The sequence below is a fragment of the Erythrolamprus reginae genome, unplaced genomic scaffold, assembly GCF_031021105.1.
Source record: "Erythrolamprus reginae isolate rEryReg1 unplaced genomic scaffold, rEryReg1.hap1 H_61, whole genome shotgun sequence".
NCBI lineage: Eukaryota > Metazoa > Chordata > Lepidosauria > Squamata > Dipsadidae > Erythrolamprus > Erythrolamprus reginae.
In genome coordinates, this window is record NW_027248519.1 from 57,739 (window position 1) to 85,060 (window position 27,322).

The 27,322-nt window shown below is 43.7% G+C and overlaps 1 protein-coding gene across 3 annotated transcripts in view; it reads left to right on the top strand.

The window, feature by feature from the left end:
• Positions 1 to 4,172: 4,172 nt before the first annotated feature.
• Positions 4,173 to 27,322, top strand: part of LOC139155802 (transferrin receptor protein 1-like) — a 47,187-nt gene continuing 24,037 nt past the window's right edge. For 2 of the 3 annotated variants that reach the window (XM_070731083.1, XM_070731086.1), the window contains exons 1-8: positions 4,173 to 4,241; positions 12,892 to 12,957; positions 19,814 to 20,024; positions 21,109 to 21,316; positions 23,234 to 23,368; positions 24,886 to 24,979; positions 25,714 to 25,836; positions 26,828 to 26,926. In XM_070731083.1, the coding sequence (XP_070587184.1) occupies positions 12,925 to 12,957; positions 19,814 to 20,024; positions 21,109 to 21,316; positions 23,234 to 23,368; positions 24,886 to 24,979; positions 25,714 to 25,836; positions 26,828 to 26,926 (903 nt within the window). In that variant the 5' untranslated portion in view covers positions 4,173 to 4,241; positions 12,892 to 12,924. Of the gene's footprint in view, positions 4,242 to 4,283; positions 4,346 to 12,891; positions 12,958 to 19,813; positions 20,025 to 21,108; positions 21,317 to 23,233; positions 23,369 to 24,885; positions 24,980 to 25,713; positions 25,837 to 26,827; positions 26,927 to 27,322 lie in introns of those variants that run through there. The other variant, XM_070731084.1, reaches the window with a different exon arrangement.

Here is a 27,322-nt window from a genome sequence, read left to right on the forward strand (position 1 = left end):
TGGATCGGAGATACCTTTATCTGTTTTTAATCCTAATATTGCACACCACTCCGCTCGGCACGTAGATGTCTATTTTCAGGTAAACAGCAGGCGCCAGAGCTGTTTGTGACCCTCAGTTTTCAATGGGAGGGATGGGCCCAAATATTTGGTTGCTTCGTACAAACAAAGATTGGAAAAGCAGGCGCTGGTTTGTAACCTTGGGGCGCCTAAATTGCTAGACCTTCGCATGCGCCTTGCCAAGAGCTTGTTTTGATGTCCGAAACCCCCACAAAGTGGCTTCTTCTTGACCCAGAGAAATTTCTGCCAAGGCAGATCATGTTCTGGTCCTCTGATAGAATAGAATAGAATATAATTTTTATTGGCGAAGTGTGATTGGACACACAAGGAATTTGTCTTGGTGCAGATGCTCTCAGCGTACATAAAATAAAATATACATTTGTCAAGAATCATGTGGTACAACACTTAATGATTGTCATAGGGGTCAAATAAGCAATGGAGAAGCAATATTAATAAAAATCTTAGGATATAAGCAACAAGTTACAGTCATATAGTCAACATGGGAGGAAATGGGTGATAGGAATGATGAGAAAAACTAGTAGAATAGAAGTGCAGATTTAGTAGAGAGTCTGACAGTGTGGAGGGAATTATTTCTTTAGCAGAGTGATGGCGTTCGGAAAAAAACTGTTCTTGTGTCCAGTTGTCTTGGTGTGCAGTGCTCTGTAGCGACGTTTTGAGGGTGGGAGTTGAAACAATTTGTGTCCAGGATGTGAGGGGTCAGTCAATATTTTCCCCATCCTCTTTTTGACTCGTGCAGTCTACTGGTCCTCAATGGAAGACAGGTTGTCAGCCATTGTTTTTTCTGCAGTTCTGATTCTCCTCTGAAGTCTGTGTCGGTCTTGTTGGGTTGCAGAACCAAACCAGACAGTTATAGAGGTGCAGATGACAGACTCAATGATTCCTCCATAGAACTGTATCAGCAGCTCCTTGGGCAGTTTGAGCTTCCTGAGCTGGCGCAGAAAGAACATTCTTTGTTGTGCTTTTTTGATGATGTTTTTGATGTTAGGTGACCATTTTAGGTCTTGAGATATGATAGAACCTAGAAATTTGAAGGTCTCTACTGTTGATACTGTGTTGTCTAGTATTGTGATAATTGGGCCTTTAGGATTTGGGGTGTTTAAAACAGGGGTGGCCGACTTTGGCAAATTTAAAATTTTGTGGAGTCCACCCAGTGGTGGGCTACGAGCCGGAACACTAAATTGTGCTCGGTGCCGCGGCTTGTAGGTTCTTGCGGGACAAGCGCGATTTTGCTGCTGCACCTATGGAGGTAGCAAAATCGCGCACGGAGCCACAGGGGCGCCTGTGTTTCAGCGAGGTTCTTTGCTTCTATGCATGCCGAAACACGGGCACAATTTTGCTACCTCCACAGGTGCAGCAGCAAAATCGCGCTGGTCCCACAAAAACTTACGAGCCGCGGTGGCGAGCACAATTTAGGTTCTGGCTCGTAGCCCATCGCTGAGTCCACCCATCTTAAAATATGCTGGCTGGGGAATTCTGGGAGTTGAAGTCCATGCATTTTAAAGCATTCTGGCTGGGGAATTATGGGTCTGAAACTCCACCCATCTTAAAATATGTTGGCTAGGGAATTATGGGAGTTGAAGTCCATGACTCTTAAAGCATACTGGCTGGGGAATTATGGGAGTAGAAGTCCACCCATCTTAAAACAGGATGTTTGGGGAATTATGGGAGTAGAAGTCCACCCATCTTAAAACAGGATGTTTGGGGAATTATGGGAGTTGAAGTCCACCAATCTTAAAGCAGGCTGGCAGAGGAATTATGGGCCTGAAACCCCACCCATCTTAAAATACACTGGCTGGGGAATTCTGGGAGTTGGAGTCCACGTCATAATACAGTACTGACATTCACGGTTTAGAGATATGGCACTTCTCAAGTTATAGCTGTGATGGACATGCCTATTACGGTTGAAAGTCATGGCACTGGATAAGCTAGGCCAGGGGTAGGCAAAGTTGGCACTTCTGTGACATGTGGACTTCAACTCCCAGAATTCCTGAGCTAGCATGATTGGCTCAGGAATTCTGGGAGTTGAAGTCCACAAGTCATAGAAGAGCCAACTTTGTCTACCCCTGAGATAGGCGCTCCTGTGATTGCCTGGTTTAAGGACTACAAGGATTGCTCTTCCTGTTAGCAAAAATGTCAGAAGAGAAGGATTTAGGGGTAGTGATTTCTGACAGTCTCAAAATGGGTAAGCAGTGTGGCTGGGCAGTAGGAAAAGCAAGTATGATGCTTGGCTGCATAGCTAGAGGTAGAACAAGCAGGAAGAGGGAGATTATGATCCCGCTATATAGAGCGCTGGTGAGACCCCATTTGGAATAATACTGTGTTCACTTCTGGAGACCTCACCTACAAAAAGAGATTGATTAAATTGAACGGGTCCAAAGACGGGCTACAAGAATGGTGGAACGTCTCAAGCATAAAACTGATCAGGAAAGACTTAATGAACTCAATCTGTAGAGTCTGGAGGACAGAAGGGAAAGGGGGAACATGTCCGAAACATTTAAATATGTTAAAGGGTTAAATAAGGTCCAGGACAGAAGTGTTTTCAATAGGAAAGTGAACACAAGAACAAGGGGGCACAATCTGAAGTTTGTTGGGGGAAAGATCGGAAGCAACATGAGGAAATATTATTTTACTGAAAGAGTAGTAGATTCTTGGAACAAACTTCCAGCAGACGTGGTAGATAAATCCACAGTAACTGAATTTAAACATGCCTGGGATAAACATAGATCCATCCTAAGATAAAATACAGGAAATAGTATAAGGGCAGACTAGATGGATCATGAGGTCTTTTTCTGCCGTCAGGCTTCTATGTTTCTATCTTGCAGGTGTTAAATTGTTAAGACACAGGGTATCTCAGAAGTGCGGGAGGCTCTGCGAGGCCTTTGCAACAATTGCACCACGGTTCCAAATTACATCAAACATTTATGCCAATTCAAGGCACCCACACATACACATACATGCACAGTCTCCTCTACAATAATAACATTACAGTTTGTGGCTTAATATAAAAGCCCTTGAGTTGCAACGCAATTGCAACTAGATTTCCCATTGCTGAGCAAGGTGGCTGTTAAGTCAGTCACGCCCTGTTTTACAACAATTTTTTTTTAAAGGTTGCTAAGCCAATTGCTGCAACTGATGAGAGAAAGGTTAAACAAATGCGGATTTTGTCAGAGGCCAGCTAGGAAGTCATTAATCAGGTGATCCTGGGCCTTTGCAAACAATGCCTGGTTATATGATCATGCAGCCAAATGTTAGGTACATGACCATTGCAATGGTCATCCATGTGAAGTTGCAATGGTCAGATGTGTGAGGTTGTGGTTGTCACGTTTTTCATTGTAACATTGGATGGTAATGAATGAGCTACTTTGGTTTTTTGCAGCTGGTGAAGCATTTCATTCCTGCTTCTACAAAAGTGTTTTTTTCAGACTACTCATTGCTACATAGACACATTGAGTGGAAGGATGTCCATCCCGCCTGGGATCATTTCCCGCCTTTTTTCCTTTACTCCGCCCCCTCTCCAACTGTCAAAGGGATTTCTCCCGCTTCTGATTAGCCGACGGCAATGCCAATCCAGAGCAAGGCGTCGTTTCTGGTGAAGGAACCTCTTAGGGCCTGAGGTGATTTCTATCTCGGCGTTTCCCGCCTTATCTGGTTCCCACCCGCCTCACACACGCTGGACCCAAGCTCGTGATCCACGTGTGTCCATTCCCCATTCTGGCGTTACATGGTTGAGCATGTGGGTTAGATAGATCTAATCCTGCCCTTTCCAAGGATCGCTAAAGTACTATCACCCGCCAGCATGGGCGAATGACAGTTCGGTAGGCTGCCAATCCTAATAGTCCCGCCTCTGAGTTGGAGAAGAGGGCGCGAACGGCGAAACGCGTAGCTCAGATTATTACCCACCGGGTTGACCGATAGGTCGGGCGGCTGCCAATCCCGGCAGTCCCGCCCTCCTTGGCGGGAGAGGGGGCGGGTTAGGAGGAGAAGGGGGTGCGGCGGCCGGCTCTCCAATCAGCGACGGGCCGTTGGCGCGAGCGGAGAAAGGCGGCGCCCCGATTGGCCGGCGCCTCCGCCTGCTTATATATTTGGGCGCCCGCGGCGAGGACCGCGTGCAGTGGAAGGAAAGAGAGCGGGGAGGACGGCTGCGCGCGCCTCTCGCTTTACGGGTGAGGTTACGCTGAGGGCGGGGCCTGCGGGAAAGGGCGGGGCCAGTCGGTATCGCGTATCCCAGCTGCCCTTCGCGGGGACGAACAGGCCGGGGAAGGTGAAGGTGGGTGGTTGGCGGGGCAATTCTTTTTTTTTTTTTGCATGCACGCACGTAGCAATGCAACCATGCACGCATTGCGTTGCAGTTGCATTGTTCCCCTTTTTTTCTTTGGCTTGCGGGGCCCCGGGAAGGTTAGGGAGAAAAGGAAGGACAAGCCGGCTTGCTTGCAAAGACCCGGTTGCTGCGCCATGTGTTCTGGGCGAGGCCATTTTGGACGCTTGGAGGGGGGGGCTTGTCCCCAGGAAGAGGCCTCGCGTGTGTATATGGGGGGGGGGAAGACTCGCGTGGAGCGCTTGGCTAGCCGCCTCGTGTTTCGGAGCACGTGCACAACTGCGTGTTTACGGAGAAGGTTGAGCTGGGGGGGTTCTCTGTCATTGCACGGGCAAGGACACCCCCACATACACATGGAATAAGCACCTAAATGTATAATAAGTCATTAATTTCTGCTTATGTGCTGTGCAAAGTGTCTCTGGGCGGCTTGCAATAGCAGAAGGCAAGAAGGGGCGACCTTGGCCACTGTTAAGACCTGGGGAATTCTGGGAGTTGAAATCCCCAGGGCTTAACAGTGCCCAAGGTTGGATAGCCTAGGCCAGGGGTAGTCAAAGTTGGCTCTTCTATGTTTGTGGACTTCAGCTCCCAGAATTCCTGACCCAATCATGCTAGCGCAGGAATTCTGGGAATTGAAGTCCACATGTCATAGAAGAGCCAACTTTGCCTGGCCAAGGCATAAATGCATTAAAATAGCATGCAGGTGTCCAGAATTATGTTTTTGGCACCTGTCTTGCCTGGAAAGTAATATATTTTTAGTGGGGACCTGCTTTGCTCTTATTCCTGTGACATAACGGATTCTTGACTTTCCTCTAATGACTTAAGGTGCTTTAATAAAAGTTGAAATTTCCTCTCCCGGCCATAATGGCTGGAAGCTTGCGAGTGACCTCTTCGTCCTCTGAGGTTGCAGAAATTGGACTCCTTGACAAGCCCATCTTTGGATACTGGGTTAATGGCTCCTCTTTAAAATGGCTTGGTCAGGAGGAGTTAAAATATTGGAATTGCTTTTGGTGTCTTGAAGCAGGGAGATCTGTAAGTTCTCAAGGAGCGCTTGAGGCTCTGGTGGCTGCTGCTTTAATGAATTGCAGCCCTTCCTGACGGTTTTGCTGATTAAATAAAGGTTGGGTTTCTAAGCCAGGATATGGCAACTTTAAAATGAGTTTGTTTGAGAGCCACTTTCATTGTCCTTCCCAGGCAAGGAACCAGGAAACTCGATTGAGTTCTAATCCTGCTTTAGTTGGGAAATTTGGTTAAGTGACTTTGGGGCCAGTCCCTCTTTCAATCCTACCTAGCTGGGTTGTTTTGTGGGTAAAAGGCATATTAGAGATGTTTTAAGCCTTGAGTTATTTATAAAAATGAAGGGGATAAAAATCTAAACCACATTTAATTGAATTGCCTAAAAGCTGACTAATAAATTTGTTCATTTGATAATTAATATCAGTTTACATGATAAAAAACCTGACAATTATCAACTTTATTATAAATTAAATAATTTATCAGTGTAGCTTGCCTTATAAAAAACCTACATTTAAAACAAGAGCTATAAAGTTAACCTAAGGAAACTTCATCTTTAATATTCTGTGCCCTCCCTCTTTTTAATGTTAGAATGTTTTCAAAGATTAGTTTGCTTCTAAACAGAATGAAAGGCTTTGTTCTTGGCTTTATAATACTTTAGAAACTGTTTCTTGCAATGCCTATGTGCATTTTCTTGTAGAAGAAAACAAAATGTATAAAGCTATGAATTATTTCCCCCACCCTTTCAGTGTTCTCTCCTTTTCTTCATAAGGGACTTCCTTGAGGGGGTTTGCCCTAATTATGCTTATAAATATAGTAAACGGTAAATAGCAATTTTAGTTTTATTCCTTTCCTCATTCTTTCCATCATGTTGCTTGCCTTTTCCTAGGACTGGCTCCTGAGTCAGCACTGGAATTGTCCACTATAACCTTAATTTTCCTAAGACTAGTTCTATGTATGGAAAAAGATATTTTCCCCTTATTTGCATCCCTTTATAGTACACCTGGATGGAAAATAGAATTTAGCGCCAACCTAAACTTTGTGAAGTTGCAGACCAGGGTCATTGTAAGGGCTGACTCTATTTTAACAAACCTAGATAGATCGGTACACGAGACTGTCAATTTAAGTCTTCCCTTTAGGAAATTTATCTTTAAATATTACCATCTGGTAAAATTACTTTAAAACCAATGGAGGAAGTAAATGCTATACAGAGAGAGACAACCTCCCTCTACAAATATATGTTGAAACATGCTATCAAATATGCTTTATTGGTTCTAATATAATAGTAAAGTTTTATCTACATAATGTGCTTTTTATTTTAACTTCTATGAGTATGCCACAAATGCAGTCAAATATTTACTTTTTTGCAATTTTAAAAGACTTGCAGTATAACCAAGAATGTCTTGCTTGGGCAATTAGTACAATATTAGGAAGCCCTGCATGTATAAACGCATTTGTTGGAAATAACTTTGTTAGGAGATTAGCAGCTTAGTGTTTGAATTAGAAAATTTGAATAGATGGCAGCCAAACCAGTTCGCCTGTCATTTTTCTCAGATTTTTAGATTGCCGCTCTCAAATACCTTGGTTGGGCTTAAAGATATTAAAAAGTTAATATTTTGAAATGCATAGATTTTCTGTTTCTATGCCCCCCCCCCCCCCCCAATGGCTTCATACATGCTTCCCAATTGAAGATTAACCTCTAATTATTGCAACAGTACTTTAAACTGGATGGATTAATCCAACTGCAGTCATACCTTTATAAATTTATTTATTTATTGGATTTGTGTGCCGTCCCTCTCCGTGGACTCGGGGCAGCTAACAGTGATAAAAAACAGCATGTAACATGCTGTGTTATATTTACTAATAAATATATATTTACTTATTCCAAGTAATGTGGAATATTTAGCATATGTTCCTATCAGATATACTTACAGTCTAAATATCGGGTGTTTGCTGTGTTCAAGTGGTAAGGAGTTCCTTTTCTGCACAGGTGACTTGTGTGCAAAAATTAACCATGATCAAAGATAATTCCTCACATTGATCCATTAACAGTTTTATCAGTATAAATACATATTAGAGTTCCTTATTTTAGTTAATCCTGGAGGGTGGGATAGAAAGATGCAGTTTGCTGCTTCCTCAAAAACCAGTAATTTTACATTCGTTACTTGTTCAGAAAATTACGCAAGACCATATGAAAAGTATGAAGCTTTTAAATATGTTCTAGTAAGTAAAGATAATTATGAAACGCTTGTTGCAAAAGAGACTGTGTTCCATTTATTCAGTTTTTGCACTATGTTGCCTTTCTCTCTCTAAATTTGCAGTGGTCTATTTCTTCATATCTTCTGCTGGAAAGGTGGGGTCTGATTTGCTTCATATCTCACGCGTAGCAGTCCAAATAGCCAGAACCATCCAGTTTTCCTTGAAACGGTTAATCTGTTCTAGCCAGAACATGTGCTGGCACGGAGCTTTAGCCAAGAATTAAGATTTCTATCGTTGCCTGCAACTGGAGAGTGGCTTCTTGTTTAGCTGTAAAATTGCTCTCGTTACATGGATTCTAAGTATGCAAACGTTTAAATAACTTTTGATTGGGGGGGGGGGGTGTTGAAATAACACAGCATGGAAGTGACTTAAACTTTGCGTTTCAGCCCAAAACGTGTTGCTAAGTGAAATATTCGTTAAATCAGTTTTGCCCCATTTTACAACCTTTCCTGCCGGTGTTGTTAAGTGAAGCACGGCAAATGTTAAGTCGGTGACTGGGTTGTTAAGTGAACCTAGCTTTCCCATTGCATGTCAGAAGGGCTCAAAAGGGGAAATCACATTTATTTATTTATTGGATTTGTATGCTGCCCCTCTCTGCAGACTCGGGGCGACTAACAACAGTAATAAAACAGCATATAATAATAATCCAATACTAAAATCAGTTAAAAACCCATTATTATAAAAACCAAACATACATACAGATATACCATGCATAAAATTGTAAAGGCCTAGGGGGAAAAGAGTATCTCAATTCCCCCATGCCTGGCGGCACAGGTGGGTTTTAAGCAGCTTACGAAAGGCAAGGAGGGTGGGGGCAATTCTAATCTCTGAGGGGAGTTGGTCCCAGAGGGCCGGGGCCGCCACAGAGAAGGCTCTTCCCCTGGGTCCCGCCAAGCGGCATTGACCCCACGACACTGCAACCATCATAAATATGATGCTGGCTGCAACGGGTCGTAAGCATGAAAAAGTCTTTAAGTCCCTCCTTTTCAGGGCCGTTGTAACCTTGAATGGGAATGTTGTAAGTCAAGGACTGGGTGTAGTTCTATCTTCCTTTTCAGGGTTTGCCTGTGTACCAAAATCAAAGGAAATATAAAAGTTTGAGGGGGAAATATAAGGGTCTGAAATAGGAGCACTGGGAATTTTAAGTTGGACAGTTTGGTGCAGGATACAATATATAGCACATCGGCTGCTTTAAAAGGCAGCACTTAGTGTACCTTATGCAGAACTGGCTGGTAGTCAAACCCTTGTTTGAAGTGTAGGCAGGCCAGCTGGAAAACAATACAGGGATGTCCACTAGTTACCACCACAATTGAACCCAAAAGCCCTTCATGGCATCGGTCCAGAATATCTCCGGGACCGCCTTCTGCCACACGAATCCCAGCAACCAATTATGTCCCAGAGTTGGTTTTCTTCGTGTCCTGTTGATGAAACAATGTCGTCTGGCGGGCCCCAGGGGAAGAGCCTTCTCTGTGGCGGCCCTGACCCTCTGGAATCAACTCCCCCCGGAGATCAGGACTGCCTCCACCCTCCTTGCCTTTCGCAAACTCCTTAAAACCCACCTCTGCCGTCAGGCATGGGAAAATTGATTCCCCTGGACCGTTCCCTTTTATGCATGGTTTGTCTGGGATGTACGACTGTTTTTATATTAAGGGTTTTAAACTTTTTTTTTAAATCACTGGATTTGTACTGTGCTTTGTTGTTGTGAACTGCTCTGAGTCGGAGAGGGGCGGCATACAAATCTAGTAATAATAAAATAATAATAATAATAAAATGTAAGTTGCTACCTGAAACATTTGTCACCCTTATAATTAATGACAACAACACAGATAGTCCTTGAGTTAGGACCGCATCTTGAAGCCATTATTTCTGTTGCTGTGGTTGAGTTAATTTTGCCCCATTTTGCAACCTTGCCTGCCCCAGTCCTTAAGTGAATCACTGCAGTTATTATATTATTATTATTATTATTATTATTATTATTATTTATTAGATTTGTATGCCGCCCTGGGGCAACGCTGCAATGGTCGCAAGTGTGGAAAATGGTCATAAGCCCTGTTGTAACTTTATAGACGGTCACTAAATGAACTGTTGTAAATTGAGAATTACCTGTAGTAAGATAATCCCCCCTTTCCTTCCCCCCCAAAAAGTAGGGGTGGGAAAACCAGGGAGTTTTAACCAACCCCTCAAACAATGGCTGTTTTTTGCCCCCTTGTAGAACAGTGTTTCCCAACCTTGGCAACTAGAAGATATCTGGACTTCAACTCCCAGAATTCCCCAGCCAGCATCCGCTGGCTGGGGAATTCTGGGAGTTGAAGTCCAAATATCTTCCAGTTGCCAAGGTTGGGAAACACTGTTGTAGAGGACACTATTCAAAGCAACTTGTAGTAAAACCAGTTATCAAACATCAAGCCAATTAAATCAATCCTTACACACACACACAGTAAGGTGGACTTTAGTATTTTAATTCGTTTAGTGAGCGAAGTTACAGCAGCGCTGACAAAATGCGACTTGCAACCAATTTAACGCACCGTTGCAGCATCTGGGATCACTTGATTTCCCCCCTTTTCACAAGCAAAGTCAGTGGGGAAGCGGGGTTCACTTTGTACAACCCCATCACTAACTTTTAAGAATTGTGCAATGTGCAATCCTCAAAACTAACAACTCTGGTGCAGAAAGGTCATAAAACAGGGCAGAGCTCACTTAACCTTGTTAGCAAAATAATTCCAGGGTTCAATTGTGTTGGTAAGTCAAGGACATATTTGCAAATAACTGTCTAATAAAGGTTAGAGGAGGTGGAAACAAAGGGACGTAATCGTTGGTGTCTGTCTAACGCAGGACTCTCCAACCTTGACTACTTTAAGACTTGTGGACTTCAACTCCCAGAGTTCCTCACCCAGCAAAGCTTAGTTTTAAAGCAAAGCTGGCTGAGGAACTCTGGGTGTTGAAGTCCACAAGGTTGGAGAGCCCAGGTCTAAGGCAGATTATATACAGTAATTGCAATTTAAAAGCTATTTGCCGTGGTTTGAGTACCTTGAGAGATCTCAGCTGGCTGACTATGCCTTGAAATGCTGCTATTAGCAAAAAAAGAGAGAGAGAGATGGGAAAGGGAGTGTATATGTGTGTGTTTATTTATTATTTTGATTTCTATGCCGCCCTTCTGCACTGCTCTGTGCTAATCCTCCTTTTGGCGAGATCTTTTAATCCCTAGAATTTGTCCTAAATCTACATTTATGTTGATTTCGTTTGTGGGAATTAAGCCTCTGCCGTTTTGGCCTTCAACTCCTCTGCTTTCCAAGTTTGCATATAATTTACAACCAGTGCTTCTGTAGGCCCACCTTGGCATGGGGAAACTGACATACCCCTAGCTATTATGGCTTATGCAGGTGGTGTGATAGTTTTTCTTTTTATAATCAGGGTTTTAAATTGTTTTTAACATTAGATTTGTATTGTTGTGAACCGCTACGAGTCCTCTGAGAGCGGCAGCATACAAATCTAAAAAATTATTATTATTATTATTATTATTATTATTATTATTATTATTATTATCTATTTTCTAAACCTAGATATTGCTGAATGACACCAGGCTCTTGTAGCCTCAAAACTAAGCTGCCCATGTTTGCATTGCTGTCATGAAATGCAAGAACGTGTTGGGTTAATTCCCTGGACTTGGGTTCTATATTGCAGTGTTTCCCAACCTTGACAACTTGAAGATATCTGGACTTCAACTCCCAGCCAGCATTTATTTATTTATTTATTGGATTTGTATGCCGCCCTTCTCCATAGACTCGGGGCGGCTAACAGCAAAAATAAAACAGCATATATTAATAATCCAATACTAAAAACAGTTAAAAACCCATTATTATAAAAACCAAACATACATACAGACATACCATGCATAAAATTGTAAAGGCCTAGGGGGAAAGGGAATCTCAATTCCCCCATGCCTGGCGGCAGAGGTGGGTTTTAAACAGCTTACGAAAGGCAAGGAGGGTGGGGGTAATTCTAATGTCTGGGGGGAGTTGGTTCCAGAGGGCCGGGGCCACCACAGAGAAGGCTCTTCCCCTGGGTCCCGCCAAATGACATTGTTTAGTTGACGGGACCCGGAGAAGACCCACTCTGTGGGACCTAACTGGTCGCTGGGATTCATGCAGCAGAAGGCGGTCCCTGAGATTTGCTGGCTGGGGACTTCTGGGAGTTGAAGTCCAAATATCTTCAAGTTGTCAAGGTTGGGAAACACTGCAATATTGAACCACGTGGGTGCCTCTACCTGCTAAATGTCCTGCTTTCTGACAGTTGCCAGGTGATTGTTAGCATAATGTCTTCAATCAGCCTTTTGCTATTATGCTGGACATGCGTCAGTGCCTGGAAACCGTATTATTCATCGATAATACAATAACTGCAAAAGCAGTGGGTGCGGTTGGTGAATCTCTGTGGGGAATAGATGCCGTGCTCGATTCAGAAAAATAACAGAGTTGGAAGGTCTTGTAATGCTCAGGCAAGAGACTGTCCATCATTTCAGACAAATAGCTGTCCAGTCTCTTCTTAAAAACCTCCAGTGATGAACTCCCACCATTTCTTCCACTGATGAATTATTCTTACTGTCAGGAAATTTCTCCTTAATTCCAGATGGCTTCCCTCCTTGATTAGTTTCCATCCATTGCTTCTTGTCATTCCCTCTGCTGCTTTGGAGAATAGCTTGACTCCCTCTTCGATTTATATTAATATTGTTTCCGGATTGCTTATTTGAATCCTATGATTAAGTGTTATACCTCATGATTCTTGACAAATGTATATTTTCTTTTATGTACACTGAGAACTTAGGCACCAAAGACAAATCCCTTGTATGTACAATCACAATAAAGGCCAATAAAGAATTCTATTCTATTCCATTCTATTCTATTCTTTGTGGCAGACCCTCAAATATTGGAAGGCTGGTGTCCTATCACCCCTAGTTATTCTTTTCATTAGACATACCCAATTCCTGCAAACATTCTTCGCTTATTTTAGCCTTCACGTAATCTAGTATACAAGTTATGCATTAAATTTACACTACATTAAATATAATCTAAGATAGTAAGTTACACATTAAACTTGTACAACACAGGATGGTTCACAACAATGAACTGCAATTGCATTATTAAACAAATTTTAATAATTTCTAGAGCTATACCTTTGTAAATTAGCTTTCATGCTAATAAAGCCTTGCTAAGTGACTGTTTTCTGACTTCTAGGTACCAGTTAAGTGGCTGAAGAAATCTGGAATTATGGATCACGCCAGGAAAGCAATATTTAACATGGTAAGGCTGTTTATAATAAATAATAAATACTTTATTGTCATTGTATGTATATACACAGTATCCCCATACAGCGAAACTCACATGGCGCCTAAAGACCAGTCCCAACACACATAACAATCCAAAAAAACCATGCCCCACCCACCACAAATTCACCATTTTGAACCACCCAAACATCTACACAACAGACCAAGTAATACTGTCCAGCAGCTCACTGATGGTGACCCTTTAGTTCATTATTAAGTGCGAGTATAGCTCTGGGATAACAACTATTCAGAAAACGTGTGGACCAAGTTTTAATTGTTCTGCATCTTGTGCCAGAAGGCAACAGTTCAAAAACGTTGTAAGAGTCTTTGAGAATGTTGTGCACCTTCCTAGAACAGCAAGATGCGAAGATTATTATTATTATTTATTAGATTTGTATGCCACCCCTCTCCGAAGACTAGGCAGCTAACAACAATATAAAAAGACAATGTAAACAAATCTAATATTAAAAACAATCTAAAACCCCCCAATTTGAAAAACCAATCATACATAAAAGCATACCATGTATAAATTCTATAAGCCTAGGGGGAAGGGGAAGTCTCAATTCCCCCATGCCTGACGACAGAGGTGGGTTTTAAGGAGCTTGCGAAAGGCAAGGAGGGTGGGGGCAACTCTGATATCTAGGGGGAGTTAGTTCCAGAGGGTCGGGGCCGCCACAGAGAAGGCTCTTCCCCTGGGTCCCGCCAAACGACATTGCTTAGTCGACGGGACCCAGAGAAGGCCAACTCTGTGGGACCTAACTGGTCGCTGGGATTCGAAGATATTCTTTACCCCTGGGCCTTTACAATTTATGTATGGTATGTTTGTATGTATGGTTGGTTTTAAAATAAGGGTTTTTAGCTGTTTTCCTATTGGATTGTCACATGTTGTTTTTACCACTGTTGTTAGCCACCCCGAGTGTACGGAGAGGGGCAGCATACAAACCCAATAAATAAATAAATAAATACCATCCAGGGCAGGTAGCTGGAGCCCAATGATACTCTGGACAGGTTTAATGATTCTCTGTAGAGCTTTTTTACAGAGCTGTTCCCACACCATGCAAAAATGCCGTATGAATGTGCTAGACTAAGATTAGAATAACATTGTCGTAGAATAACATTGTGGTGTTGTTGGCCCCATCCGTCATCTGTTAGACATTAATGGCTGCGTGTTGCATTATTTTGAGGGGACAATACATCTACATCGTTATACAAGATGTATAGTCACTACTTTACATTGCAGCCGAGTGTCATTGTCAACTTGCAAAGTTACCATGAACAGGGGAGGGGTGGGGGGAACTGGAGGAAGGCCGTTTCCCTAACTGAAAATGCATTCCACAAATGTTCCTTTTACTGATTGTGTCCTGGGGTATTGGAGTCAGAAGGCAGTGGGGTGTGGGTCACAATCCGCCAACGTGGTTCATTGGACAATGTGAATTATGGCATGGCCAATGAGAAGGGTTAAGATGACATGCGGCCAGGTTGAATTCAGTTCTGGCTGCATCGGACTCTTGCCGAGATGTCGCTTTTAATACATTTTTGTATTTCTTTTGGACTTTGTCTCCTGAATTAATTACAGGGTCTTTCGGAAACTTCACAGTCATTTCTTCAGCCACATGAAAATATATACGGAGAGGGATGGCATACAAATCTAATAAATAAATAAATATACTTAAATATTTACAAAATGTGAGGGGTTGTATTCACTCCTGTGACGTATTGTGTGTGGGTATATGCATAATTTTGTATTTATTTATCTTGTCGTGTTCATGTAGAGTATATTACAGGTGGAGACCCTTTGAGAGCTGGATGCAACAAAATTTTGTTTAAATTTATGCCAATTGGTGTGCATTTAAAGTGAGCATAAAGTTATTCTAAATAGGTAGCCACTTACCTGCCTGCTGGTCTTAACCACCCGAGACTTGTAACTTTCCGTTGCCTTCCTCACTGACTTGGTTGTTGAAAGCCGGCTGGGAGTTACGAGGAGGTGCCGGCTTAATGGTCCACGGTCCTCACTTAACAACCATATGGTGTCCCACGTTTTGCCTACAAGCATTAGCAAAGGAAATTCCACACACCCAGTTGCTGTTGTAACTCAAGGGCTGGAGAGGGGCGGCATAGAAATCTAATAAATAATAATAATAAATAATAATAATAATCAAGAAGCCCCTTCCATTGAAGTTGGCCCTGGTTCCTTGCGATCCTTGCCAAGTGGCATGCCCTTAAGAAGGCTTGCTTAAAATTGCCGAATGCTTATTGGCTAATCAGCAGAGCTGGGCTGCCTGATCGTTACTCCTACAGGAAGCTAGCTGAGGGCAGGTCAGACCACGATGCAACCAGCCAGACCTTGAGAAGCGTTTGCAGGCAGAAAGGAGGAGCATGTGGCTGTCTCCGATTTAATGCCAGCTTCATTTCAAGGCTGTTTAAGTGTGTGTAGTAGGAACCGTTTCAGGTCCTGTGACTGCAGCACAATTAGAGCAGAGATCTTCAAACATGGCAACTTTTACGCACTTCCAGCTGGAGAATTCTGGGAGTTGAAGTCCACAGGTTTTAAAGTTGCCAAGCTTGAAGACCCCTGCAATAGAGAGAGAGAAGTTGTTTATTTATTTATTAGATTTGTATGCCGCCCCTCTCGGTAGACTCGGGGCGGCTCACAACAACAATAGAAAACAGTTCATAACAAATCTAATAATTTTAACGATTAAAAAAGAAAACATTAAAATAATAATAATAATAATAATAATAATAATAATAATAATAATAATTGATTGTATTTGTATGCCGCCCCTCTCCGTAGACTTGGGGCGGCTAACAATGATAAAAACAGCATGTGACAATCCAATAATAAAACAACTAAAAACCCTTATTATAAAACCAAACATACACACACACACACAAACATACCATGCACAACTTGTAATGGCCTAGGGGGGAGGAACAACTCCCCCATGCCTGGCGGTATAAATGAGTCTTGAGTAGTTTACGAAAGACAGGGAAGGTGGGGGCAATTCTAATCTCTGGGGGGAGTTGGTTCCAGAGGGCCGGGGCCGCCACAGAGAAGGCTCTTACCCTGGGGCCCACCAAACGACATTGTTTAGTTGACGGGACCCGGAGAAGGCCAACTCTGTGGGACCTTATCGGTCGCTGGGATTCGTGCAGTAGCAGGCGGATCCGGAGGTAATCCCTGTTATTAAAACATACATACACACAGACATACCATACTTAAATTCTATAGGCCCAGGGGAGATGATTCAATAAATAAAAGGGAATAAAGGGGAAACAGTGTTTTTTTTCCTAGTGATGAAGACACCAGGCTAAAAACTAGAAAACAGCAAGTTCCAGTCCCACTTTAGGCATGAAAGCCATTTCTCTGGGTGACTTTGGGAGAATCACCAGGAGATGGTGAATTCTAGTCCTGCGTTGGCCATGAAAGCCGGCCTGGCAACTTTGGATCACTCGCCAGGAGACACAGAGTTCTAGTCCCACAAAAGCCAGCTAGGCGACTTTGCCAAGAAATTAAACAAGACCAAAAAAAAATATGCATAACGACATCAAACAAATTACACAATTTATGTATAAAAGGTAAGATTAGAATCTCGAAGGGTGGTTATTTAAGAGGTAGTTATTATGCTGCAAGAGCGAGCAGGTGCATCTCTCTAGGGCAGTGATGGCGAACCTATGGCACGGGTGGCAGGCAGAGCCATATCTGCTGGCAGGCAAACCGTTGCCCTAGCTGAGCTCCATTGTACATGCGTGTGCCGGTCAGCTGGTTGTACCTCATACAGAGGCTCTGAGAGGGTGGTTTAGGCTTCTAGGGAGACTCCCTGGACCCTCCTTGGGCTCCGGGGAAGCCTGGGGAGAGCGAAACACAAGCCTACTGGACCCACCAGAAGTTGGGGAACAAGCCTTTTCCAGCCTCCAGAGGGCGAATGCTGGCTGGGGAATTCTGGGAGTTGAAGTCCAGATATTGGGAAACACTGCTCTAGAGAGTGTATGTACCAGTGTGTCAAAACGTCTGACATCTGGCACACCTTCAGAAGGGCCCCTCTTGATTTGAAAAGCTGGGGAAATTTGAGTAACTTTAAGTGCCGCCCAGTTTCATCAACTCTTCACCAGCCATCAGCCAAAGTCATCTGTGTATAAAATTACAGCTGTTACGCTCGGTTCCCTCCTTCACTTTCACTAGAAAAACGAGTCGGTTGAGAACTTAACGGCTTCACTTCTGCCTTTTGTTCTCCTGCAGAATATATTCTGTTGTTGCCTTCGCAGTTGGTGGAATGAAAAGCCTGCAGGTGGTCCTTAACTTACAACCCTTCATTCAGTGGCTGAAATTGCAACAGCGCTGGGGAAAAAGGGGACTTACGACCGTTTTTCCAGACAGCCGTTTTGGCATTCCCATGGTCACGTGATTAAAATTCAGGTGCTTGGCAACCAACATCTATAGGTAGTCCTCGAGTTGTGACCACAATTGAGCCTAACATTTATGTTGCTAAGTGAGAAATTTGTTAGGTGTTAGCTGAGTTTTGTCCCTTATTATTGTTGTGAGCCGCCCTGAGTCTGCAGAGAGGGGCGCCATACAAATCTAGTAAATTATTTAAGTATTATTATTATTATTATTATTATTATTATTATTAACTTTCTTGCTATGGTTGTTAGTATTGTATTTGTATTTATTAGATTTGTATGCCGCCCCTCTCCGAAGACTCTGGGCGGCTAACAACAATAAAAAAGACAATGTGAACAAATCTAATATTAAAAATAATCTTAAAAACCCCAATTTAAAGAACCAATCATACAAACAAGCATACCATGTATAAATTCTATAAGCCTAGGGGGAAGGGAAATTTAAATTCCCCCATGCCTGACGACAGGTGGGTTTTAAGGAGCTTGCGAAAGGCAAGGAGGGTGGGGGCAACTCTGATATCTGGGGGGAGCTGGTTCCAGAGGGTTGGGGCTGCCACAGAGAAGGCTCTTCTGGGTCCCGCCAAATGACATTGTTTAGTCGACGGGACCCGGAGAAGGCCCACTCTGTGGGACCTAACCGGTCGCTGGGATTCGTGCGGCAGAAGGCAGTCCCGGAGATATTCTGGTCCGATGCCATAGTGAATGACTGCAGTTGTAACCCAGTTGTTACATGGTTGTTGAGTGAACCTGACTTCTCCATTGACTTTGTTTGTCAGAAAGTCAACATGACCCTGGAAAACTTCAACCACCGTCATAAATGTGAGTCAGTTGTCAGGCATCCAAATGTAAATCACGTGAATGGTCGTAAGTGTGAATAATGGTCGTAAGTTACAGTTTTTCACGTGACCACTGTAAACCTCCAGTTGATCAGCAGTCAGTGAAAGGAAGCTACATTTCATAATGACCATATGATTTGCTTAGCAACTGCAGTGATTCACATAACAACTCTTGTCATAAAATGGGACCCAACTCCACTCTTTCGCTTAGCAATGTAAATTTTGGATTCTGTTCTTGCCCGTAAGTCGAGGACCCACCTGTACCTGAGTCAACCAGCTGGCCTTCTTGCTTAGGATTAAAATAAAAAGAGACTTAGAATAACTATTGTCACTTTGAGTGGATACCAATCAGCATGCATTAAAATGAAAATTCGTTGCATTCAGTTCTCAAAATCACCACCTCTAATATAAACATGACAAAATAAATAGAAAATTATGCATATACCCAGATATATTCTATGACACAGAAAACAACACAGTCTAGTTTGAATACAGTTTCCCTCGATTTTCGCAGGTTCGAACTTCGCGAATAGCCCATACCACGGTTTTTCAAAAAATATTAATTAAAAAATACTTTGCGGTTTTTTCCCTATACCACGGTTTTTCCCACCCAATGACGTCATATGTCATCACCAAACTAATAATTTTTGCAAATAAATAACAAACCAAAAAAATTGTTAATAAATAATTACGTTTATAAATATCAGGATCACTAAGTGTCTTATTTAATGGTGAGTACCAGTAATAATGGTGAGTAAATGGTTGTTAAGGGAATGGGAAATGGTAATTTAGGGGTTTAAAGTCTTAAGGGAAGGCTTGTGATACTGTCCATAGCCAAAAATGGTGTATTTACTTCCGCATCTCTACTTCGCGGAAATTCGACTTTCACGGGCGGTCTCGGAACGCATCCCCCGCGGAAATCGAGGGAACACTGTACATATATGTACATGAGAAAAAACGAATCTTGCAAATTTACCAAACGGATGTCTTAGGGAACAAAGCTGTTCCGGAATTTATATTTATATTATATTCCTCCAAGAACAGGACATGGCCTTTAGAAACACTACTTTGAATATTTGAATTTAGTAGTTAAACTGTATTAGATGGTGACTATCTACAACATAAATGTAAATTCTTCCTTCTTCTCTTAAAAATTTCTACATATATCTATATAAACTCTTGTACAGGTTTATATTCACTATGTTAAAATTGATATTTTCATATACCTTATAATAATAAAATGACTCCTTATTTTCTTTCCTTTTTATTACAATGATGACTTCCACTTTGAGCAGAGCGACTGTACCTCCACTAAATGTTGTATGTCATGTTTGTTATATTTGTTTTTGAAAAATAATAAAATATTTTTTTTAAAAAAAAAGAAATACAAGATCTACCCACCACCCTTAGAATAGCAAAAGGCACAAAGCTCTCTGCCATTGCACAAAAGCTCAGAAACCTAAGGAAGATCCATCCATCCATTTTGTGATCTGTTCCTTCCAGCTCTGAGCTCCCGTGAGCCCCATCCTGCATAACAGGAAGCGAGAATTGTACCGTCTTGTACAAGGTCCAGTCTCTCTCCTCTTCTCCTCCTAGTTCGGAGCAGAACCTCTCTCCTACACTCGCTTCAGTTTGGCCCGGCAGCCGGACGGAGACTGCAGCCGCGTGGAAATGAAGCTCTCGGCAGAGGAAGAGGAAGGCGGGGAAAACGGCATGATCGACCACCTGCCCCCCAGGAAGGCCAAAGCCAGGAACCATCGGCACCTCTGCTGCGTTTGGGGCGGGGTGGGCCTCGTCTTCCTAATAGGTAAGGTGGCCAGGTCTGCGAATGGCTTAAGGCAGTAGTTCTCAACTTTTCTAATGCTGCGAACCCTTAATATAGTTCCTTGTGTTGTGGTGACCCCCAACCATAAGTCTAGCACCAATTCTGCTGCATGAATCCCAGCGACCAGTTAGGTCCCACAGAGTGGGTCTTCTCCGGGTCCCATCAACTAAACAATGTCACTTGGCGGGACCCAGGGGAAGAGTCTTCTCAGTGGCGGCCCCGGCCCTCTGGAACCAACTCCCCCCAGACATTAAAATTACCCCCACCCTCCTTGCCTTTCGTAAGCTGTTTAAAACCCACCTCTGCCGCCAGGCATGGGGGAATTGAGATACTCTTTCCCCTAGGCTTCTACAATTTTATGCACGGTATGTCTGTATGTATGTTTGGTTTTTATAATAATGGGTTTTTAACTGTTTTTAATATTGGATTATTATTATATGCTGCTTTATTACTGTTGTTAGCTGCCCCGAGTCTGCGGAGAGGGGCGGCATATAAATCCAATAAATGAATGAATGAATAAATGAATAAATAAATAAATTATCCCGATAGAGCTTGAAGCTGATTGGCAGGGAGGTCAGAGGGACAACCCATTGTAAGCGCCTGATTGGTCGGATTGTAAAAATACATTCCAAGGCACCAGAATAGAAGATTTAATTCCTAATACTGTGGAAAATGGCGACCCCTCTGAAGTGGTCATTCCAACCCCAAAGGGGTCCCGGCCCCCAGGTTGAGAACCACTGCCTGACCTTCTGGCGAGCAAAGACAGTGGGGGAGTGGAGAGCCAGATTCACTTAACAACCCATGTTACCAACTTAAGAACTGTAACGATTCGCTTAACAACTGTGGCTAGGAACATAAAATTGGGCCTGACTTGAAAGCACGGTCACTTCGCAACAGACATGTTGGGAGGGGGCAGTTGTGCCCATGTAGTCGAGGACTGCCGTGCCAACTTTTTAAAATAATTGTGGAGTTATCAACAGCTGTGTGTGAATTGTGCTGTTCTTTCCCAATGTTAAGTCTTCACCCAGCAAATGCTGATGTCTTCCATCCGCTCACCTTTTGCCAGGGTTTTTGTTCGGCTACATAACGTTCCGTGCCCGGATGCCACCGCCGGCAAAATGCAACGGCGAGGTGTCCTCGAGCGATGGTATCTCCTACTCGTCTGAATCCTCCGAAGCCAACAATCCCCCACCCGAACCGGTGCTCTATTGGGGAGACCTGAAGAAATTACTGACCAGTAGCCTAGGCAAGGCCAACTTCGAAGCGACCATCAGGTAAGGGTCGTTCCTGATAGTCCCGTGAGATAGGATAGCCAATGGGGCGACCTTTGAAGAGTGTTCGGAAACTTCAGATCGTGCAGAATGCGGCTGCGAGAGCAATCATGGGCTTCCCCAAATATGCCCATGTTACACCAACACTGCGCAGTCTGCATTGGTTGCCGATCAGTTTCCGGTCACAATTCAAAGTGTTGGTTATGACCTATAAAGCCCTTCATGGCACCGGACCAGATTATCTCAGGGACCGCCTTCTGCTGCACGAATCCCAGTGACCAGTTAGGTCCCACAGAGTTTGCCTTCTCCGGGTCCCGTCAACTAAACAATGTCGTCTGGCAGGACCCAGGGGAAGAGCCTTCTCTGTGGCGGCCCCAACCCTCTGGAACCAACTCCCTCCAGAGATCAGAACTGCCCCCACCCTCCTTGCCTTTCGTAAACTCCTTAAAACCCACCTCTGCCATCAAGCATGGGGAAATTGATTCCCCCTGGCCGTTTGATTTTATGTATGGTTTGTTTGGGATGCATGACTGTTTTTATAATAAGGGTTTTAAACTGTCCTTTTTTAACCATTAGATTTGTACTATGTATTTTTGTTGTAAGCCGCTCTGAGTCTTTGGAGAGGGGCGGCATACCAATCTAATAAATTATTATTATTATTATTATTATTATTATTATTATTATTATTATTATTTTAGTGCTCAGCAATATAGAGACAGATCTGGTTCACAATTCAAAGTTTTATTTCAGAAAAAAGGCATTTGCAAAGCCGGCCTCCAAGTCTCTCCCCAAGTGCACTGAGTTCAAGGGGAATGAATCACCTCCTGCAATCCGCACATTTTATACCCTCCACTCAATGCACACCACAGCCCTCCCAATACGCCTTTATTCTCCTAGGTCACTGCCTAAGTTATTCTATACTTTAAAGCAGTGATGACGAACCTCTTTTTCCTCAGGTGTTAGTTCATGGGTTAGTGCCCACACCCATAATTCAGTGCCTGGGGAGGGCGAAAACAGCTTCCCCCATCCTCCAGAGCCCCCTCACTCTCCCCGGGAGGTTGGAAATGGCCTGTTTCCCAACTTCTGGTGGGCCCAGTAGGCTCGTGTTTCACCCACCCCAGCTCCAAAAGCTTCCCTGGAGCCAAAGGGAGGGTAAAAACGTCCTCCCCCAGAGCCTCTGCGCGAGCCAAAAATCACAGGCGCATTGGAGCTGAGCTAGAGCAATGGCTCATGTGCCAGCAGGCTAAATGAGACATTTGGGAAAATCCCCAGACTTCCAGTTTGCCCACTGGGCTGTTTTTCGCACCCCGGAGGGCGAAATGGCCTTTCCCAAGGCTGAAAATCAGCTGCTACCACCACCGTTCCTTGTAGACTGTGCATGCCTGCGCCAGCGCACCCCAAAACGCCCCCCCCCCCTGCACCCTTTTCCAAGGGTGTGCATGGAGCCGCGGCTGCCCCCCCCCCCCTGGTGCCTCTAGCCCCCTCACGCCCCTGGCTACTCGCCGCTGCCACCCGTCTGCCCGATCCGCCTCTTTCTCCTCCGCTTCCCGTCTTGGGGTGTGGCTCCTCCCGCAGCGGGAACGCCCGCCCCGCCACTCTCGCAGTCCCTTTGCCGAGAGCGCTTTCGTCCCAAGCTCTTAGCGAGGGGGCTGCAGGAGAGGCGGGACAGGCATTCTCCCAGCGGGGGCCGGCGAAGGTGATTTTCAATGTCGGGTGCGCGAGTCGGCGCGCGCTCTCCCCATCCCCCTGCCAGCCCACCCGGAACATTCAAAGTAAGAAAAACCTTTATGCCGCCCTGAGTCTAAGGAGAAGGGCAGCATAAAAAAATCAAATAAATAAATAAATAAATAAATTAACCGTTTGTGTGAAGATGCTGGTCTGATAGAACTCCTGACTTTTGATTCCTTTGTTTCCTTACAGGAAAATATCCAGTGAGAATCACGAAGCCGGCAGTGTCCGGGACGAGGTTCTGGCCTACGACATCCAAAAACAGTTTGAATCGTGCCGCTTGGACAAAGTCTGGGAAGACGAGCACTACGTCCCCCTCCCAGCCAGGTAGGAAGTTTGGCTCAAGAGTTCTGTGGGGGAGGGGCTGGGGGGCTCCACTCGCCCTCAGACAGTTGCCGTTTGGGTTCCTGACCTGACGATCAAGTCTCCTGAAAAAGATGGCAGGAATCCCTCGCTACTTCACGGTTCACCTTTTGCGGATTCACCACTTCACGGGTTTCCAAAGGGGTCTTCAATCCATTACATCCATTGAAAATCCATAAAATTCTTCTACGGTACTCCTGTACTCTATCAAAGAAACTGGTAGGATATCCCATGGAGTTCCAGCTGAGAAACATTATAGAGTGATTTTTTAAACCAAAGGATGGGTTTTATTATTATTATCATTATTATCATTATTTATTGGATTTGTATGCCGCCCCTCTCCAAAGACTCGGGGCAGCTAACAGCAGTAACAAGACAGCATACAGTAATAATCCAATACTAAAAACAGTTAAAAACCCATTATTATAAAAACCAAACATACATACAGACATACCATGCATAGAATTGTAAAGGCCTAGGGGAGAAAGAGTATCTCAATTCCCCCATGCTTGACGGCAGAGGTGGGTTTTAAGTAGCTTACGAAAGGCAAGGAGGGTGGGGGCAATTCTAATCTCTGGGGGGAGTTGGTTCCAGAGGGCCGGGGCCACCACAGAGAAGGCTCTTCCCCTAGGTCCCGCCAAGCGGCATTGTTTAGTTGACGGGACCCGGAGAAGGCCAACTCTGTGGGTCCTAACTGCTCACTGGGATTCGTGCAGCAGTCCAAATACGCGTTAAATACATAAAAAAATATCTTTCCTCTACTTCACGGAAATTTGATCTTCACGGGGGGTCCTGGAACACATCCCCCGCGAAAAACGATGGGTTACTCTACTTAGAAAAGAAAACTAGTTTGGCCTAGTAGTTAAGGCACCAGCCTAGAAAGCAAGGAATGGTGAGTTCAGGACCCTCTTTAGATCTGAAATCCTACTAGGTGACTTTGGGTCAATTGCCCTGAGACAAGGTCCTGCCCCCACCCCCTCACCCACACGCCAGGGTTGGTGTAGACAGCTTCATTCAGTCTGTTCCCCAAACAGGGAATATGTCAGGCTTTCAGCTAACCCCCAACTGCAAGCTTAGCACAGTCATTGGGTCGCAACCATGTAGATCAGTGTTTCCCAGCCTTGGCCACTTGAAGATATCTGGACTTCAACTCCCAGAATTCCCCAGCCAGCGAATGCTGGATGGGGAATTCTGGGAGTTGAAGTCCAGATATCTTCAAGTGGCCAAGGTTGGGAAACACTGGTGTAGCTAGCCAAAAGCAAAACAAACTTAGCAGCCAAAGCATGTGCTGACAACATGTGAAATTGATTGTCCATCAGTGTCGCTTCCTAAGTGGACAGTTTGATTTCACAGAAGTTTGATTTGCTTGGAGTTACATTGTGTGGTTTAAGTGTTCCCTTTATCTTTTTTTGAGCGGTACACATAATATGAAATGTCACTTTGAAGCGTGCAGTAATGGCCACAATGCTATTTTTTTTTAGGCCTTCAAATGTAATTTCTTTGGAAGATGATAAAAACACAATCGTGGAGAGGCCCAGTGCTTTCGTAGCCTACAGTGGAAATGGCCGGGTTTCGGTAAGTCTCTCCGAGAGCCCAGTAGCTTTTATTCTTCCCAACTGGACACTATTGAAGATTAGAAAAGGTTTCCCACAATGGTGTTCCTCTTTTTGATAAAATAATACTTGTAGTTGTCAGGGGTTAGAACTTAGTATTTTTTTTTAAATTACTATTTTTATATTATCGTACAAAATAGTATTTGTGTGTATTACTATAGATATAATAATGCACATACACACAAAATACTATTTTATTGTAATTTTTTGGGTCAAACCACCTTCTGTCCTTCTCATCTTTTCCTATTCTGATTAACTTCCTGTTAACTTCCTCATCTTTTCCTGTTCCTATTAACCTATTTCCTTAGCTGCTTATGACTATAAATTCCTTGTTTGTATTTTATTATTTAGGTTTTTAATTTAGTATCCTATTGCAACAGGTCATTTGCTTATTGAGTACCTTATGATACATCACTGAGCATTGCATTTTAGGGTTAATGGTGATTGCATTTTATGATGATGATTGTGATCTATCACTCACCGCTGGTATTGCACACTGAGGGCTTATGCAACAGAGACAAACTCCTTGTGGGTGTCTAATTACACTTGTCCGATAAAGAGTAAAGAATTCTATTCTGTTAATTTCTTCAAAGATTTTTCCTTCATCCAGAGAAATCTCATTGCCTGCCTTATAAGGTTCACCTCTGATGTTTTCCTTACTTTTATTTGTGGTCCCACTAACCTTATCTTTTGTAGGGCAAACCGGTTTTCTCCAATTACGGCCGTAAAGATGATTTCAAAGTCCTTCTAGACAAAGGCATCGCCCTGAATGGCACAGTGGTCGTTGTGCGAGCTGGCATTATTGCGTTTGCTGAGAAGGTAAAATTAGTTTTATTCATTTCCCCATTTAGAAATTACCAATGTCCCTCACAAGACTGTGACTCTGAGCGGTCATATACGGAAAAAAGGACATAAAAACAATGTACCTATACTACAAAGCAGGTTAAAACAAGGAGAACATACTGTATTTTTCATAGTATAAGATGCACCTCCGTTTTGGGGGAGGAAAATGGGGGATGTATCTACCAGGTATTCATCTGGCTAGCGTCCTTAATTTGGTCAACTTCAGCACATTATTTTATCCCCTGGTTAGGGCTGAAAAAAACCTTATTCGGAGCAAGTAGCAATGAAAACAAGCCTGCAAAGATTTAGGGCTGGGGTGGGGGGAAATACTCCGAGAGAGTAGGAATGGAGAAAATCCTGCAAGCCGGGAAGTTGGCCTTCTCCGGGTCCCCGTCGACTAAACAATGTCGTTTGGTGGGCCCCAGGTGAAGAGCCTTCTCTGTGGCGGCCCCAGCCCTCTGGAATCAACTCTCCCCCGAGATTAGAACGGCCCCCATCCTCCTTTCGTAAACTACTAAAGACCCATCTACACCGCCAGGCATGGGGGAGTTGAGACACCTTTTCCCCAGGCTCTTTATATTGTATGTTTGGTATGTATGTGTCGTTTGGTTTTTAAATATGATGGGGTTTTATATGCTTCTTTTTTAATATTAGATTTGTTTTGCTATAATATTGTTTTTATTATTGTTGTGAGCCGCCCCGAGTCTTCGGAGAGGGGCGGCATACAAATCTAATAAATTATTATTATTATTATTATTATTATTATTATTATTATTATTATTATGTTCATTAGCACCTGGTTAGGGCTGGGAAAAAAGCTACATTCTGCGTATAAGTCTCACCCAAATGGGATCTTGGGGGAACGTGGGCAAAGAAGTGTCCCTTTACTTGCCAACTTTGTAGGCCACTCAACCACTTTTCCACAAAGCATTAAAAGTAACAGCGCCACCTCAATGTCTCCCTCTAGGTTGCCAACGCCAAGGCTTGGGGAGCAGTCGGGGTGCTGATCTATCCGGATCCTGCCGACTACAGGAGCCTTGGAGAAAACGTGGCTCTGTTTGGACATGTGAGTTTGGCCGTTTTTTGTTGGGTTTTTTTGTTGGTGAACTTCGGTGCCTCCGTTTTAAGAGCCGTGGACTACGACTCCCAGAATTCCTCAGCCAGGCCACGTGAAGGGAGTCAGGTGGTGGTTATGCAAACCAGGCTTCCCCGTGGATTTTGCTCATCAGAAGCTTGCAAAAGCTGATTTGATTTGGTTTGATGTAATTTGATTTAATTGACTTGTATGTTGCCCAATCCCGTGGGAACATTGCAACCGTCATAAGTACATGCCAGTTGCCAGGTGTTTCTGTCAGCATTCCACAGTGGTCTAACATCCAGTGATAGAAATACTGTATTTGAACCAGCGTATATGTGGCAGGGGTGGTTTGTTCAGACAATATTACAAGCCAACATATAGTAA